We start from the raw sequence: 18,586 nt of genomic DNA, 5'->3' as shown, positions 1-18,586 counted from the left end.
GAAAATGTGTTGCTGGAAAAGTGCAGCAGGTCAGGCAGCATCCAGGGAACAGGAGAATCGACGTTTCGGGCATAAGCCCTTCTTCAGGAAGAAGCCTTCCTGAAGAAGGGCTTATGCCCGAAACATCGATTCTCCTGTTCCCTGGATGCTGCCTGACCTGCTGCGCTTTTCCAGCAACACATTTTCAGCTCTGATCTCCAGCATCTGCAGACCTCACTTTTTCCTCTCTGTTTCAGTGAACAGGTTAAAGGCTCTGATTTAAGATGCACAAGAATAAGAAAGCCTGGTTTTCTGAAAGTGTAAGCAGACACATTTGTGATCTTTGGGGTATGTATATACTGTACTTTTTAATTCAAAATTGATTTTTAGTCAACTAGTTTCTTGCATTTCTAGATTCAAAATTAATATTATTGATGGGTGTTCAGTTCACTACAATCTTGTTTCCAATCTTGGCAGCAAGAAAATGTGGAAAATCAGTCAGGTATAAATGTGGCAGATCAAAGAGCATTGTAATGAACATTGAAAGGGCAGTGAATCTATCTAAATTGCTAAACATTCAGAGATGAGTAGAAGCTGTAGGCAATATTTGGAACAATCTTCACAAACACAGTTTGATTTCTGCAATGTTAAACATAGAAAACTAAAGTCACCATAGTCCCAGAGGACCATAGGGCAACTCTCTCATTGGAGAGACGACTGGTGGTGATTTAACCTGAAGGTCACCAAGTTTACAACACAGAGTAAACACTCCTGCTTAATTTAAAGCAGCAACACAGAAAAGATTTATCCTGTATAGTAATCTGTGAAAATTTGAGAGACTAAGAACTATTTGAAGTAAAAATTAACAACTTTATTTCTTAAAGTATAACAGAGAATAATTAACTAACAACTATTTACAACTCCTTCCTCTAACCTATCTTTTACTTTCCCCTCTAAAATACTAGTCCCGATTAAGATTGACAAAACAAAACTTCTTATCTCAAAACCAGGCAGCTTTCGGTTCTTCTCTGTATTCTGGTGTTCTTTTCATCTTGGGGATTCTGCTTCACAGGTTACTGATCGATAAAGGTACCTTTAAGAGAGCTATTTTTCGGGCAGTCTTTACATGCTGGTCGCTTGGCAGTTCTCCTCTCAACTGTTCAATTTTCCCCAGTCTTATACCCCAAAAGCATCGTTGGCTTTTAAGATTGTCAACATTCTCAATTCAAACATGATTGAAACTTGGTATTTTCGGGGTACAATTTAAACTGATTGGCTGAATTTGAATTTGTTTTTGTCTCATAGCAACTCAGCCAGTGCTATCTGTTCTGAATCAAATATTACATTGTAAATTCTCCAGCACTAGGTGTGCTTGCCAAGTCTTTCACTCTCTTAAAGGTATAGTACACTTCTGCATCTTCATAATACAAAGTCTCAGGCAAAGGTTGAGAGGGGGGACCTTCATGGTAACCTCAGTCGGTAGAAGAAACAAACTTGCACTATTGGCATCACTCTGCATCACAAGCCAGCCATCCAGCCAACCAATGAGTTAACGAATCATCTGACAACACCAAGAATTGATTAAATGTTTTTAATGTGTGGCAGAGAAGGTGCACATAGCATCCAGAAGGGTGTTTTACTTGAATGCAGCAATGCATATATTGTCCTGCAGCACAAAAAAACTAGACGTGGACATTGTGGTATTGAAGAATCCAAAGTCATTTATTAGTAGCTATTATTTACAAACGTTATCTTCCTCAGGCACAAGAGTGTCTGGGCTAATATTAAGTTTTAAGTTCACAACTGAGGAGCAAACTTCCAGTCGAGTTCATGTTTCAAGTGATCTGAGGTAAGAGATTTAGAGATCTTTATATATGCCTTCAGGTCAGATGCTATGATACAGTGATGATATTATGATTGTCTCTTAAAGGCATACTGATCATGTGGCATAACAAAGCAGCGCTAAATTCACTGACCTCTGTTATCTCTTGGATCATCTTCACAGACAGCTGAGCTTTCCATTTCTGCTCATCCCTTCCAATGCAATTCCAAACAGTCAGACTCCAAAGATCATAGCTGTCAGCAACTATGATCCAGTTGTCAGAGTCCGTTTTCCCCATCTTCATTGCATTTCGGAATCCTTGTAGCACAGGTATGGATGGCCAAGAAGTCTTGACCCAGTGGTCATTTTCACTACATAGGCAATCTTTGATTATATGGCCCTTATCCATCAAATGAATGTGACTGAGCTAGTGCAGGTCTTGTTGGGTTTGGCAGCGTAGATAGAGAAAAATTGTTCCCAGCCATTGAGAACCAGGGGACACAGATTTAAGGTGCATTACAAAAGAAGCAAAGATGACATGAGGAAAATCACTTTATGCAGTGACTGCTTCTTGTCTGGAATGTGCACCATACTGTCTGAGAAGATTGTGGACATAACTCAGTCAAGTCTTTGAAAGAGAATTGGATAATTATCTGAAAAGGAAACATTTGCAGGCTATGAGAAATAAGTTGGTGAGTTGTATTTTGATAAGTTGCTCTTATAGAAAGCCAACTCAGACATGATGGGCTGAATAGTTTCTTTCTGCACTGTAATAATTCTGTGATAAAGTGTCTGTCATTTTGAGCTGAGATGAGGAGAAATTTCTTCACTCAAAGGGTTATGAATCTTTGGGATTCATAGTCATTGATTATGTTATGGTCAATAGGGGAGTTGTAGGACCTGGAAATAGAATAGAAAATTGGAGTTGGTGTGGAAATGCACCCTTGACATTGATTGGCAGAATCAGCTTGATGGACTGCATTATATATTCTTGATCTTGTTTCTAGGATACTTAGTTCTTATTATTTTTGACCCATTGAAAAGTCTGCTATATAGTTTTGTTTTATTCATGCAAACCAATAATTATAAATTGCTATGATCATTACTATACAAATTCTATTGGTGTTTATTAGCCATACTTGTTTATAGAGATGATAATATAAAACTATAAGTAGAAGTTTTTGCAAATTCTGTATTCTTAGCTGAGACGTCTACCTTATTAGTGGTAAGTTTGTATTTCACGAATAAGATTTGAATGTATTTCAACTTTTGTTGCTTAAATAGCTTGCATTCCTTGCAGTGATTAGAGTAAAACACATTTGTAAACATTTGATAATTTTAATACATGGTTTCTGTAATTGCTCCTGCAGTAACTGAAGGTGGAATCATCACAAACTGGTGTTCAGCCGATTTCTTATTTAGCAATGATGCTGCTCATCCTGACACACAAAGGTATAAAGCAATAGAATTTGTATAGTTACATTTTTAAAGTTAAATAATACAAATTAATAGCTGCACTCTTAAATAGAATAAAATAATTTAAAATGTGAGTGAATGATACAAGACTATAATAATAACTGTGGTGATCCCAGCATGAAGATATGACCGCAGAGCTCACTTTGTAGGAAGCAGCAGCCAATCCACATGCACAAACTAATTAAGACATTTCAGCGAACTTGTCAGAAATTTCTCTGCCCAGTGGAAGGAAATCAGTATCAGTGTCAAAATGTAAAAGATAGTGGTAAAAATTAGGATTTTGAACTAGTGGCATGTGTGTTTGGTTTAATGTGTTAGGGAGTTTAATGATCAACTCATCAGTATTTCTGGAGCCATGATTTTTATTTTAAACTAGTCTGAGAGAGGGCATCCTGGGGTGAAAATATGGTGGTATTGGGAGAGTTTTATTAGCAGACAGAATAAACATTGAGAAGCATTAGCTTGCTTTTCCTATAGAAGGATCAGGAATTTGTTTTTTGCTTAGGGGAAACCTCTAAGCCTGGAAAGTTTCTAGTTTTAGTTCACATGACTGTTGGTTAAAATTATATATATGAAACAGTTTCCTCTCGAATAAGGAGCTACTTCAGAGAGATTAAGAAATATGTTATTTCAATATGTTGAGATCTTCATTATTTAATTACATCTTTTCTTATTTTCGATTTGAAACTGCAAACCGAAGTTGAGAAGTAAACTTTGAACAACCGCTTGTTTATAAAACACGGAAAACAAGCTGATATTTCTTTATGGGAACACTGAGGTTGGTACACTTATGGAATGAGCTGCGAGCGGTTGAGGTGGGAACACTAGCAATATTTAAAAAGAATTTGAACAAAACATGGATAGGAAAGGCTTAGAAGGGTATGTGCCAAGTGCGGGGAAATGGGGTCAGCGTTGTTTGACATTTTAGTTGGCATGGACCAGTTTTGAACCAAAGGCCCTGTCTCCGTGCTGTAGGACTCTATGACTGTAACTGGCCTGGAAAGTTCATCGCTGGTTTGTTGTTGTCCTAAGAACATGGCAGATACTTGGGCACAGGGACATGCTACATTGAAGGACTGGCAGCAAGTTGAATATTGAGGTTAATTAAGGACAGAATCATGCTGGCTAGGCAATCACAAAGATCATTAAAAAAGAAAGAAAAACCATTGTTTGAATTTACTTTTGGGCAAAAAGCTATATGGCTATGAAACCTGCTGGACAGAGTTTTGTGCTCTTTAGTCATCCTCTGGTTAAAGAATGATTTAATGTTTCGAGAAAAGAATCCAAGGGATATTCCTTGGAACTTACTGCAAACTGCTTTCATTGACTGATGACTTCAGAATTCAAGCAAAATACAATCTCGTGCCTGTAAATCAATGCAATGTTCCAGGAGTTTTATAAAAGCATCATACTCATTATTGAAATGGTTATCAAACTGGCCAGTTACGACTCTTAGCATCATAGAGCATGGAAACAACCAGTCCATGCTGACCATGATCCCAAATTAAACAACTCCTAACTGTCGTTTAATTTATCCTTTAACTTTGTCTGTCTGTCTGTCTCTGTGTGATAGATATATACATTAGAGAGATTGAGATTACAATAAAAGAAGATTGGAATTGAATCAATCATAGACATTAATTAGATTGTTGTTTGCTCTTCTAAGATACAGTAATAATAAGTCGTTAATTTCCGTTTAAACTATATGCTTGATGTTTGAGATCTGTTATTCTAAAAGTCTGGTTAGGAACAATGCTGCAATATTTTAATTTCACAATATTGAGTATTAGCAAGTATGATTTAGTCTGACTTGTTATCTGTGTTAAAACAAAAGTTTTTAGTTTGAAAGTTTCAGAGCTACCAGAGGAAGTGGTGGAGGCTGGTACAATTGCAACATTTAAAAGGCATTTGGATGGGTGTATGAATAGGAAGGGTTTGGAGGGATACAGGCTGGGTGCTGGCAGGTGGGACTAGTGCAAGGTTTGTGAAGGTTTGTAGCTCAAGTTGAGGTTTAGGGTGTAGGTTTGCTCACTGAGCTGTAGGTTTGATATTCAGAAGTTTCATTACCTGGCTAGGTAACATCATCAGTGGCGACCTCCAAGTGAAGCAAAGCTGTTGTCTCCTGCTTTCTATTTATATGTTTGTCCTGGATGGGGTTTGTAGTGATGTCATTTCCTGTTCATTTTCTGAGGGGTTGATAGATGGTATCTAGATCTATGTGTTTGTTTATGGCGTTGTGGTTGGAGTGCCAGGCCTCTAGGAATTCTCTGGCATGTCTTTGCTTAGCCTGTCCCAGGATAGATGTGTTGTCCCAGCCGAAATGGTGGTTTTTTTTCATCCGTGTGTAGGGCTTCAAGGGAGAGAGGGTTGTGTCTTTTTGTGGCTAGCTGGTGTTCGTGTATTCTGGTGGCTAACTTTCTTCCTGTTTGCCCTATGTAGTGTTTGTGGCAGTCCTTGCATGGAATTTTGTAGATGCCGTTGGTTTTGTCCATGAGTTATACTAGGTCTTTTAAGTTTATTAGTTTTTGTTTGAAAGTGTTGGTGGGTTTGTGTGCTACTAAAGCTCTGGTTAGACCCCATTTGGAGTACTGTGTCCAGTTTTGGGCCCCACACCTCAGGAGGGACATACTGGCACTGGACTGTGTCCAGCTGAGATTCACACCCATGTTCCCTGGAATGGTAGGTCTAACATATGAGGAACGGCTGAGGATCCTGGGATTGTACTCATTGGAGTTTAGAAGGTTAAGGGGAGATCTAATAGAAACTTACAAGATAATACATGGCTTGGAAAGGGTGGACGCTAAGAAATTGTTTCCGTCAGGCAGGGAGACTAGGACCCGTGGGCACAGCCTTAAAATTAGAGGGGGTCAATTCAAAACAGAAATGCGGAGACATTTCTTCAGCCGGAGAGTGGTGGGCCTGTGGAATTCATTGCCGCGGAGTGCAGTGGAGGCCGGGACGCTAAATGTCTTCAAGGCAGAGATTGATAAATTCTTGATGTCACAAGGAATTAAGGGCTACGGGGAGAATGACGGGTAAGTGGAGTTGAAATGCCCATCAGCCATGATTAAATGGCGGAGTGGACTCGATGGGCCGAATGGCCTTACTTCCATCCTATGTCTTATGGTCTTACTAGGATTCTGAGGGGTCTTAGTTGTCTGGCTATCATTTCTGAAACTCCTTTGATGTATGGTAAGGTGGTTAGGGTTCATGGCTGTGTTTGGTCTGCTTGTTGTGGTTTGTTCTTGAGGAATCTGCGGACTGTATTTTTTGAGTATCAGTTCTTCTGGAATACGTTGTATAGGTGGTTCTCCTCTGTTTTCCGAATTTCGTCTGTGCTGCAGTGTGTGGTGGCTCGTTGGTGGGACTAGATTGGGTTGGGATATCTGGTATTCATGGATGGGTTGGACCGAAGGGTCTGTTTCCGTGCTGTACATCTCTATGACTCTATATGAAGTGTATGGTTATTTCAAGTTGAAAAACATCGAAACATGTGTCCAATCAAGGAAGAGGCTGTCACATTCTTAAGACTAAGAATTGAAAGAAACAGCTACGTTAAAAACTAAAGATGTGATAACAAAGTTGCTTCCCTCTGGTGTTGGAGTACTGTAACATGCGGGTTTTACGATATATGTAATTGCATTTTTAGGCTGTTCCCAAATTTTTCAATTTATGTATTATATGTTTTATATATATTATGTATAGCATGATTTGTTCTATTTTATCTTCCTTTCTCATTTGTAATAAACTTCTTTATCATTGTTATTATTATTGTCCAAGACAGTAGAGCTGGCACGGTAGGTAGTGTTTGGGCTGAGCCTGTCCGCTTCAGGCCAGCCGCATTCTTTATATCTCTCTGCTTTTCGTCTTTTTTTCTTTTTCTTTTTCTGTTCTTTTTCTTCATCTTCCTGACGTTGTGGGGAGGACAGTTAAGTGTCGCAAGGATTCCTGCCTTCGTAGGCCCGATGTGTGGACTCCTGGAATGGCAGCAGGGCATTGGCTGCAGTGATAGTTGAGTGGGGACTACAATAGGCCCAGAGTATGGACTCTTCCGGCAATGGCAAGTCATCAACAGCAACAGTGTCGGTGTCCAGAGTGGGGGTTCCATGCTGCAGTAGGCCCAAAACAGGAAACATCTAGCAGTCTGGAGCCGTGTTTGAGTCCCTGGCCAATGAAGATGAACTCTATTTAAGTACTTCCTTTTATTTTTCTGTATCCCAAAATGGAGCCGGATTGTGGTGACAGGGCATTTTCACTGTATCTCCTGAGATATATGTGACAATAAATCATTCATTCATAAAATCTGCAAAAATGTGTGCGTGTGTTTCAGTGAAGAACAACATTTTTAAATAAAAAAAAGGTTATCAAGCCAGGTTTCAGTTTGGGATCTGACCTGTCCAGTCGTAACATCAGCTGGGATAACACTGCTCCCTATTACTATATCCTTACGTTTTGCTAGGATATGGCCAGAAACTCCTCAGATGGTATATGAACATTTAACTTTTATAGACAATTCATAACTATTAGATTTTAGTTTGGTCCAGAGAAACTTACTGATGCGTTGTAGATCTTAAAATTGCTAAACAGCGTTTTGAAAAGGTTCATGGAACAAGAATATTTACATAATTAGTTACTTCTTGGCTCAGCTTTTAGTTTAAATGCAATTCAGCTTCATGGCCTTATGAATTTTGTTTTATCTTTTAGAATCTTTGAGAGTTTGGATTTTGTGGAGGACAAGGCTACAGTTTTTCATGCTAGTTATCTTTCGGCATGTGAAGACTCTGGGCTCAATGATAGTGTAGCTATGGGTCACTTTCTGCTTCCCCCATCCTGCCTTCATGAAGGTTAGTGCGAAGCAGATAAGAGATACAATTAATCTTTTAGACATTGGTTTCATCATTGGCAATTGTGTGAAGTTATTGTAGAGTTGTATGTCTGGCTTAACTTTAAGAGCCCACAGGAAAATCTTAGATGGGACTAAAATAGGACAATATAGGGAACGCCTGCTTTGGATAAAATAATGCCTTACCACACCTATGGAATGATTACTTTTCTCAACAGAAATGTAAAGACCACTGGGTGTAGGAGGTGGCAAACTTAGTAGGAATTTGGTCTGACGACAGTAGTTAGGTGAGAGTAGAACTCAAACAAAATAACATTGCTGTTGGTGATCATGTGTAAAGATGTTAATCCACATCAAAAATAGCCCCAAGGGGTTATGTTTTTAATGAGCTTTTTCTGCTCAGAAGGTTTAATGGCATTATAATTTAAATGTGCTTTTGGAAAGGGGAAAGTGTAACTCTTTAGTTTCATGCATCTTTTACGTGAAGTCAAATTTGATGCAACTTATAAGCAATATTTCCATCCTTTAGATTTTAGTCTTTCAGGTTAACTGGGGAGTAATGGAAGGCAACAGGCCGTAGTCATAGTGATATGGGACAGAATATTCCCCCCTTGAAAGTGGGGATAAGGGAAATAACAGAATAATGTGTCTCTGGAGAGATACTTGCCTGTATCATGCCACTTCAGTTAAATACAAGGCAAGAAGATTCAGTTGACATTTTCTCAACGTGCCAGCAATTAAAAATCCTTGAGTGATCAATTAATGTTCGCTTATGGGCCACTGCTTACAACTATCCCAGTTATTCAGCACTTGAGCAGGTGGGGAATTAGGTTACTCCAAGTTGGAGCCATTTGCTACCCAATCTGGGGTCAGTTAGAATCAAGGATAGGGGGCAAGGGTTGACCTGTGGAAGCTACCTCCTTGCCCATGCCCTTGCCTCTAAGTGCTTCTCTTCCTGCAATCCCATCTGATGAGAAGCAAAAGAAATCTACTTAGTTAATGATATGAAATATTTGTTTTAAACACAGCTGCATTTTTTAAAAACTCCTCCTCTTTTCATCCAGTTAGACTATAGCATTGATCAAAGCTTCAGAGTAGGTTACCAGCCTGTGACAGGACCCAACCAATAAGTAATGTTGTGTGGAAACTGAAAAAATGTACTGGTGGAGTACTAGATGGAGAATAAAAGTTACTTTGGAGTTTCTGTTCTCAATATTACTTGATTTATTTTTGTACTTTTTAAAGTTTTATTTTTAATTAAGCATCTGCAGCCCTCCTCACATCTATGAGCAACATCAGAATCGCTTGTAAAATTTGAGCAAGCAGGAATAGCATACTAGGCATGGGATTCATTTGAAGTTGAACATGAGGTTGAATTCTGCAATTTTTGGTCAGTTGCATTTGTCATCAAGGAATATTGTGACAGAACCCCTGGAGATTGAATGGATGATTGAGTCAAATGTGCATGATTCTGTAAAAGGAATAGGCTAAGTGGTGTTCATTACTTCCACTTTTCACATGCTTAAGACAAAATAATGTCTATATTTGGACTATTCCATGCGTATTTTGTGTTCTTAATTATTTCAGAAATTCGAGCAGCTGTTGGAAATTTCATTTGGGAGCTGGACAATCCTTTACAGCCTCAGCAGGTGAGGTTATTTCCTTCCATTTTGTGTTTTGTTTCTAAGGTGCTGTAGAAATTAATTGATGTATTCAAATAGGTATGCACAGTGTTCTAAATAAAATCCAATAATGACCCCCATAACCTAGACACTTGTAAGAATACATGCAGTGATTGTAAACATGTGTGACCTTGCTTGACGTGACTATTGAGTCATAGATGGAGGTAATTGGCAGTAATTTTGTGAATTATCAAATGAAGCTCCATGTTGGATCTGCCAAATTATTGAATTGAGTCACTGCTATACTATTCCAGCATGCTCCATCATTCTGTTTGCTTTCCATCTTGTCGTAATATTTTACTGTCAACTATAATTGAACTGACAGCAGTTAGCTTCTGGGAAAGAACATGCAAATAAGTATTTGTATACACTTATACAGATGGACCATATACACAAATGCAGACAGATATGCATGGGTTCAGAAATATTTGCATTTATAGGCAATGAAAATGCCACACATTAGATACATAGTTACTGTTGCATCAGATTGTGACTCCTTGTTACTTTAAATTTTAACATTAGTCACATGAGAGAGGAGATGCTTCAAAAAGGAAGAGATCTGCAAACTGTCACCACCCAGAAATGGAAAAAATAGACCAAGACATTCATAATAATGGGCGCAGGTTTGTTTCTTCAGTCTAATCCTATATTGCAATGAAAGAAACTCTTGCTGTTTAAGTTGCAAATTATACTATAATTACTTGCGTTATTGAAAGGACTACATGTAAAACACTTTAGAGTGTCCATTTGTCATAAAACTTGCAATTAAAGGCCAGTTACATTTTGCTGAAATTTTTGATAATAAAAGAAATTCCAATATTCGTTTTCAGTAAAATATGCAAACATGCATTGTAGGCATGAGGAGAAAGTGAGGACTGTAGATACTGGAGATCAAAGTCAAAATGTATGGTGCTGGAAAAGCACAGCCAGTCAGGCAGCATCACAGGAGCAGGAGTGTCGATGTTTCGAGCATAAACTCTTCATCAGGAATGTGGCTACATCAGGAATCGGCTCACATTCTAGATGAAGGGCTTATGCTTGAAACGTCGACTCTTCTGCTCCTCGGATGCTGCCTGACCAGCTATGCTTTTCCAGCACCACACTTTTTGACATTGTATGTCATGACCCAATTTAGCTCAATGTTGGCTGTCTTAACTGTTAACACATGCATAGACTTGTAATTTCTATTATTCTTAAGAATATGACCTTCGATCAAAAATGTGAGTATGTTGTTTTAATTTTTAATTCTCTTTTTCACATATTCAACTGTAATGACTGCTGGGAACTTTTGAAGATTAGAATACTTAGTGCGAAATTACTAGAAATCTTCAATTATATTTTCTACTTACCTTGTTGCAGTCATAGAGTCATAGAGATATACAACATGGAAACTGTCCAACTCGTCCATGTTGACCAGATATCATATAAATCTAGTCCCATTTGGCAGCATTTGGGCCATACCTCTCTAAACCCTTCCTATTTATATACCCATCCAGATTTCTTTTAAATGCTGCAATTGTACCAGCCTCCACCACTTCCTCTAGCAGCTCATTCCATACACGCACCAGCCTCTTCATGAAAAAGTTGCACCATAGGTCCCTTTTATATCTTTCCCCTCTCAGCTTAAACCTATGCCCTCTATTTTTGGACTTCTCCACCCTAGAGAAAAGACCTTAAGTATTTGCCCTATCCATGCCTTTCATGAGTTTATAAATTTTTGATTTAATCCTTGAATTAAAATTTAGAATTTGTGAATTATAAGAAAGATATAGAAAAAAGACGGGGACCCTCTTGTGATGCAGTTAGTAGTGTTCCTACTTCTAGACGGAGTGGCTTGTGTCCAATTCCCCCTGCTCTAGAGGTGTGTAATAACATCTCTGAACAGGTGAATAGAAAGGCAAGTCAGGGACAGAATAAAAGTAAAGAAAATGCATACAATGTGGTGAAGATTGGTCCGAGCCAGAGGATTGTAATGAGTTTAAACACCAGCAGAGGACAACTAAATAAGCAATAAGGAGGAGAAGATGAAAAATGAGAATAAGCTAGCTAGTGACACAAAAGAATATTGAAAAGAGATTTTGAGACATCACAGTCTCAATGGTTAGCACTGTTGCCTCATAGTGCCAAGGACCTAGGTTCGATCCAGCCTTGGGCAACTGTGGAGTTTGCATGTTCTCCCCTTTACCTGTCTGGGTTTCCTCTGGCTGTTCTAGTTTCCTTCCACAGTCCAAGCATGTTCAGGTTAAGTGGATTAGCAATGTTAAATAGCCCAAAGTATCTCGAAATGTGCAGGCTAGGTGGATTAGACTTGGGAAATGCAGGATTGCAGGGTTTTGGGGGGTCTGGGTGGGATGCTTTTTGGAGGGTGGGTGTGGACTCGATGGGCTGAATGCCTTTCTTCCACACTGTAGGAATTCTATGAAAAAAACTGTTTTGGCTGTTGTTGTGGAATAATGCCAAAAATCCATATTTTAATCCAACTTTTCACAACAAGTTAGATCTCCATAGTCACAACTCAAAACTGCCTTTGAGCAATTTATTAGAATTGTTGCATAAAATATTAGATATTTGGTTGTGCATTTGACACAATAAGCATTATAATGCTTATTTTTCATGTAACTACATGTGATGTAGCAGCTGATACATTAGAATGTTATTGCATGTTATTTATTTTAGATATCATGATTATAAACTTTCTGATTCACAGTAGCATTGCTGAGAATATCAATTTTAGTTTAGTTGGTAATGGGGCGTGCCCCTTAAAGTCAATTTTCAGGCACCCCTTGTGAGACAGTGATTGGAATAGGTGTACCCTGAAGCAAATTATAGAAATATAGAAACATAAAAATAGGAGCAGATAATGGCCATTTAGCCCTTGGAGCCTGCTGCACTCTCCTTGGATGTTGCCTGAATTGCTGTGCTCTTCCAGCACCACTAATCCAGAATCTGGTTTCCAGCATCTGCAGTCATTGTTTTTACCTCATGCCTGATCATCCAACTCAATGCCCGTTTTTCCTTTCTCTATGTACCTTTTGACCCCTTTTAGCCCAAATAGTTACATAGAAATCCTTCTCAAAAAATTCAGTGTCTTGGTATCAGACACTTCCTATGGCAGTGAAGTACATAGGCTGACCATTCTATGAATGAAGAAATTTCTCCTCATCTTGTATCTTTAAATTATTCTGGAATCCCAGGTCATCGGGAACATCCTACGTTTACCCTGTCTAGTCCTGTTAGAATTTTATGAGTTTCTTTGCGTCCCTTCTCATTCTTCTAAACTCAATAAATCTAGTCCTAACCAATCCAGTCTCTTTTCAGTCACAAGTCCTGCCATCCTTTTGTTGCATTCCCTTCACACTCAGAATATCTTTGCTCAGATAGAATCATATGATTCCTGCAGTTTGGAAGAGCATCCCACCCAGACCCATCTCCCCAACCTGTAATGCTGCATTTCCCATGGCTAATGCACCTAGCCTGCACATCTCTAGAAGCTATGGACAGTTTACCAGATATGGAGATCATATTTCACACAGAACTCCAAATGTAATCTCACCAAGATAATTGTACAACTGTAGCAAGATATTCTTGCTCCTATATTTGAATTTTCTCACAATGAAGGCCAGCAAACCATTTTCCCCTTCATTGTCTGCTATAACTGCTTACTTAATTTCAGCGATATGTGTATGTGGATACCCAAGAGTCCTGTTTTCCCCATCTATCACCATTCATTTAATAATCTGCCTTCTTGTTTTTGCTTCCAAACTGGATAACCTCACATTCATCCACATTATATTTCATTTGCCATGCATTTGCCCACTCACTCAACTTAAGCAAATTATACTGAAGCATATCTCTCCATCCTCCTCATAGTTCACCCTCCCACCCAGTTTTGTGTCATCCGTCTATTTGGAGAAATTACATTTAGTTCCCTCAGCAAAATCATAGTTATCTTATGAATAATTGGGGTCCAAGCACTGATTCCTGTCATGCTCCACTAGTCACTGGGTGCCACAGAATAAGATTCATTTATTCGTAGCTCCTAATTTCTTATGTGGGACCTTATCAAAAGCCTTCAGAAAGTTCAAGTAAATCACAGCACTGGCTCTCCCTTATCACATCTATGAGTTATGTCCTTGAAAAATTCCATAAGTTTGTCAACCATAATTTCCCTTTCATAAATCTTTGCTGTATCTGTCTGATCCAGTCACTGTTTTTCAAGTGGTCTGTCATACATCTTTTAAAATGGACTTTAATATTGCCGATGTCAGGCTAACCAGTCTCAATTCCCTTTCTCCTCTACCTTTGTATAATAATATGATTATGTCAGATACTTCCCCAACTATAAGAATTACATCAACTATTGTCAGTTAATTGATGTGAAATTTCTTCTGAATTGGAATTTGTATGATTCTCCTTGGGAGAGACCTAGTTATCTCAGGATTATGAATGACATTTAGCAGAAATAAGTGGCCCTCATATGACAACAACAGCTGAAGCTTATTTTTGTACAGTGCCTTTAACATAGTAAAGAATCCAGAGTTCTTCACAGGAATGTTTTAAGACAAAATATGACACCAAGACACAAAAGGAGATTAGTGAGTTTTGAGATGATTTGTAGCTCAGGTTGAGGTTCTGGATGTAAGTTTGCTTGCTGAGATGGAAGATTCATTTTCAGGCGTTTCATCATCATACTAGGTAACATCTTCAGTGAGCGTCCAGACGAAGCCTTCTGAAGGCTTCGTCTGGAGGCTCATTGAAGATGTTACCTAGTATGGTAACGAAACATCTGAAATTGAACCTTGCAACTCAGCAAGCAAACCTACATCCAGAGCAAAAGGAGGTATTCGGTCAGGTGAGCAAAAGCTAGGCCAAAGATGTGGGCTTTAAGGAGTTTGGTAAAGGAGGGAAACAAGGCAGAGAGGTGGAAGAAGGGAATTCCAGAGATTAGTGCCTCAGAATGATAGAGAAATTAAAATTGGCGATGCTCATGAGGGTAGAATTAGATGAGCATAGAGATCTTGGTGAGTTGTAGAACTAAAGGAATTACTGAGTTAGAGAGGCCAAGTGGAGAGCACAGGGTGACAACTGAAATGGAACTTGGCATGGGGACTGAAAATTATCTTCTGAGTATTTTCTTAGCGGAAAATTTCTGCTCCTCCAATTATTGATAACTTACCTGATAATTTAACTGTATTGAAGGGTCAGGAGAGATGCGTAAATCATTGAGGAGCATGTGGCAAGTGACAAAATAGTAAGAATTACAGGATCACAGCAGACAGTATACAAAGGCTACTGGAGCTGTCAATCACTTATTTTTTGTTGGTGTAACATAAGGTTTTTATTGAAAGACAGGTCAGTGCGGATCTGAAGAAAGCTATTGTAAAGGAAAGGATGATATTTTCTTAAAGGAGAGGACCATCTAGAATTAAAATGTATCCAGCCCTATGGTTAGCTATGAAACTATTTACCAAATGGGCATTTAGCAACTGAAAAGCCCCTCAAGTGTTCATAATACATTGTGCCAAGTAACTAAATGAGATATTTTATGGGATTTTAGTGAACCTTGTGTGCAGTTTTGTAGCACTGCAGTCACTGCCTAGACCCATTGGGATTTACTAAATACATAACTTATAGTGTAGGCAAACGAAAACATTGGAAGCTGGTATAAATTCTTGGGAGTTCATCAAGCGTCTGTCAGTTTTAACCACAAATGTCATGACAATTACTTTAGTATCTCAGGGTTATACAAAGGTATTTGAACTTGGTTCTGAAATGTTGCTGTATAACGTTTTCAAAGCAGAAACCAGAATTTAGGGATTGAAACACCATCATTTGAAGCTACAACTTGTCACGTTCAACAGATGTACCCTGTAAACAACATGGTAACTGGTAAGAAATAGATTGCATTTATAATTTATGATCCCAGTTGATGTTATTACTGGTCAAGTCAAATCCCAAACTGAAATCTGGTTTTATAGATCATTTTTGTTTTGGTTTTAAGAGTTTGGTCTTTCACTGAAACAAATGTATGTTATGCTGCCGATTTGGTTTTAACAATAAACCACAAGTTTGTTACATAAAAGAAATTAAGATAAAATTGAATAAGCCAACTTTACATACAACAAAAGTTTAATTATTTCAAAACACGCACTAAACCGCAACTAATCCTGACAGCATTCCTTTACAGTACTCAAAGGCAGAGAGAATTCCTTTCTCATACAGATGGTTTGACTTAGTTTTGGCTTCACTCCCCTTTTGGAGAATCTGATCATCTGTTCTTGAGCTTGAATACAATTGAAAGTAGACTTTCTCACCTTCAAATAACCCCTTCAAGAATTTAACCTAACATTTCTGGTCTGGAATTTAAAATAAACTCCTTACATTGAGGTGTAACCTATTTCTTAATAGCTCTAAACTTTCTTTAGGAGCAACTGTTTTACATATCCAGCTTGAGCTAAGACTTCTGCAAAGCTGCTTCAGACTAAAAGTCTCTTTTCCAGCTATGGGTGTTTCCCCTAAAGTTAAAAAATAAATCCATTTTGGAATCTTATACTTGAAATGTAATGCACATTTGATAACAATATTCACTTATAAAACTCACTGAATAAAACCAAATTCCCGTTACTCTCCAGAAGGTTTATTTCAATCTGTGTTTTAAATGAAAGTACCATGGCTGCAGCAAAACCTCCAAGTTAATAATTAAACCCTTCATAGACACCGACCAAATCCACATGCCACCACCTCAAAATCCATACTCTAAAATAAATGATATTTAAATACAAATTATAAATATATCTTGCATCATAACTTATTCAATACTGGTAAAATGTCTTGAATTTAATTGATTTCCCAGTACCAGCTTGGTAGCAGTTTTTCTATGAATTACATGTTGGGTTGAATTGCCGTTGCATAGCTTAAACATGCAATCTAGGGCGATATTTCAGTGCAGTACTTATAGAGTGATGGATGTTTAGATATTCTATTAGATAGAAATCGCATTTCTCTGTGTTTGAGGATAAGGAAGATCCCATTGCACTGTTCCAATAAGAAGATGTATTCCTCCACGTCCCAGTTTTAATGTCTTAACCAACATCATCAAAATACATTTTTTAATAATTTATCTTTTAGGGACTTTGCACTCTATAAGATGTCTGTTGTATTTGCTGCAGCAACTATATTTAAACATTCAAGCTAATGAATTTTTTGAGACATCCCAAGGTTGTGAAAGACAATATTAATGCAAGTTGTTTCCTTAATAACTCGTCCTCCAGAGACAATATTTGGTATGCTGTCCCTTTGAAGCTTTCTCATGGCATCCAGCACTCTTGATCAACATTCTTCCCCTAGCCTCCCTTTTGTACAGTTTGTTTATTCCTATTAGACATTATTCTTTCTCTCACATTCTGCACTGTTTCAATACCTGTTTTCATCAAAGCTGATTTTTGTTGTAGTTGCTCTGAATGGTGTTGTGGAGAAACATTTGAATTCAAAAGTCTTTTATTATGTTGAGTTACATAGAGTCCATTATTCCAGAACTAGAAACAGGCTGGTGGTTGTGCTTCACTCAATTTCTTCTTAAACACCATCAAAATATTCATCTGTTTGCTCCTCACAATCTATCTGTCTAAACCGGGGAAAACAAATACTGTCCAGGTGAGAGTTTTGCAGAATACATCTGTTCGATCCATGAGCATCACACCAAGCTTCTACTTGCCTGTTATTTTAATTCTCCACCTTGCTCTCCCTCTCTGTCTGTTGCTTGCTACAATGTTCCATTTAAGTTTAACACAGATTGAAAGAACTGCATCTTCTCATTCAGCTAATTTATAGCCTTTTGGATTCAGTTTTGAGTTCAGTATTTTAGTATGCCCTTTAGTTTTTGTTTTTTTCTGGTTTCTCGCTTGCTTCCTTTGCTTTTGAATTGTAACTGTTCCTATTCCTGCCATTCATACCCCCTCTAGACATACCTTTCGTTTCTTTACTTATCCCAATATCCCTCTTTTTCGCCTTGTGCCATACAATGTTTTGACATTTAATCATTATGCCTTCCTCCCTGTCGTAGTGCTTTCCTTTCACTTATTGAAAACCTATTGTTTCTAACTTCCTGCAGTTCTAATTGAAGGTCACAGACCTGGAATATTAACTTGTTTCTGTCTTCACTGATGCTGTCTGACTTGCATTTTCCAGCATTCTCTGATTTTTATTACAATGATATTTAATTGGGTATTATGAAATGAAAAATAGGTTTCTTAGCTGCTTTGCAATCATACATCTTCCAACACTTACAGTAGCCTCAATATGTGATATTTTGGTTGTATTTAAATTTTATTTTGAATCTCTGTGAGTTTCATTTTTCACTGAGATCATGTATTAAAAATTAGATAATTAGAAGTCACTGCATCTTGCAGCAAAGTTTCCCAAGATATAAAAGCACACAGGAGAAAGTGAGGACTGCAGATGCTGGAGATCAGAGCTGAAAATGTGTTGTTGGAAAAGGGCAGCAGGTCAGGCAGCATCCAAGGAGCAGGAGAATCGATGTTTCGGGCATGAGCCCTACTTCAGAAATGAGGAAAGTGTGCCAAGCAGGCTAAGATAAAAGGTAGGGAGGAGAGACTTGGGGGAGGGGCATTGGAAATGCGATAGGTGGAAGGAGGTTAAGATGAGGGTGATAGGCCGGAGAGCCCACCCCCTCTCCAGCCTATCACCCTCACCTTCACCTCCTTCCACCTATCGCATTCCCAATGTCCCTCCCCCAAGTCCCTCCTCCCTACCTTTTATCTTAGC

At 38.3% G+C, this 18,586-nt stretch overlaps 1 protein-coding gene across 4 annotated transcripts in view; it reads left to right on the top strand.

Annotated features, from left to right (window-relative positions):
• The window catches only part of terb2 (telomere repeat binding bouquet formation protein 2), a 41,133-nt gene that overhangs the window by 20,412 nt on the left and 2,135 nt on the right, over positions 1-18,586 (top strand). For 3 of the 4 annotated variants that reach the window (XM_043680289.1, XM_043680290.1, XM_043680292.1), the window contains exons 2-7: positions 237-327; positions 3,172-3,253; positions 7,982-8,121; positions 9,708-9,769; positions 10,325-10,425; positions 15,600-15,691. In XM_043680289.1, the coding sequence (XP_043536224.1) occupies positions 264-327; positions 3,172-3,253; positions 7,982-8,121; positions 9,708-9,769; positions 10,325-10,425; positions 15,600-15,691 (541 nt within the window). In that variant the 5' untranslated portion in view covers positions 237-263. The remainder of the gene's footprint in view (positions 1-236; positions 328-3,171; positions 3,254-7,981; positions 8,122-9,707; positions 9,770-10,324; positions 10,426-15,599; positions 15,692-18,586) is intronic. The other variant, XM_043680293.1, reaches the window with a different exon arrangement.

This window comes from Chiloscyllium plagiosum, chromosome 40 (assembly GCF_004010195.1).
Source record: "Chiloscyllium plagiosum isolate BGI_BamShark_2017 chromosome 40, ASM401019v2, whole genome shotgun sequence".
In the NCBI taxonomy this organism is placed as follows: Eukaryota; Metazoa; Chordata; class Chondrichthyes; order Orectolobiformes; family Hemiscylliidae; genus Chiloscyllium; species Chiloscyllium plagiosum.
The sequence above is the reverse complement of the archived record's forward strand: the minus strand, read 5'-3'. Positions and strand labels throughout refer to the sequence as shown.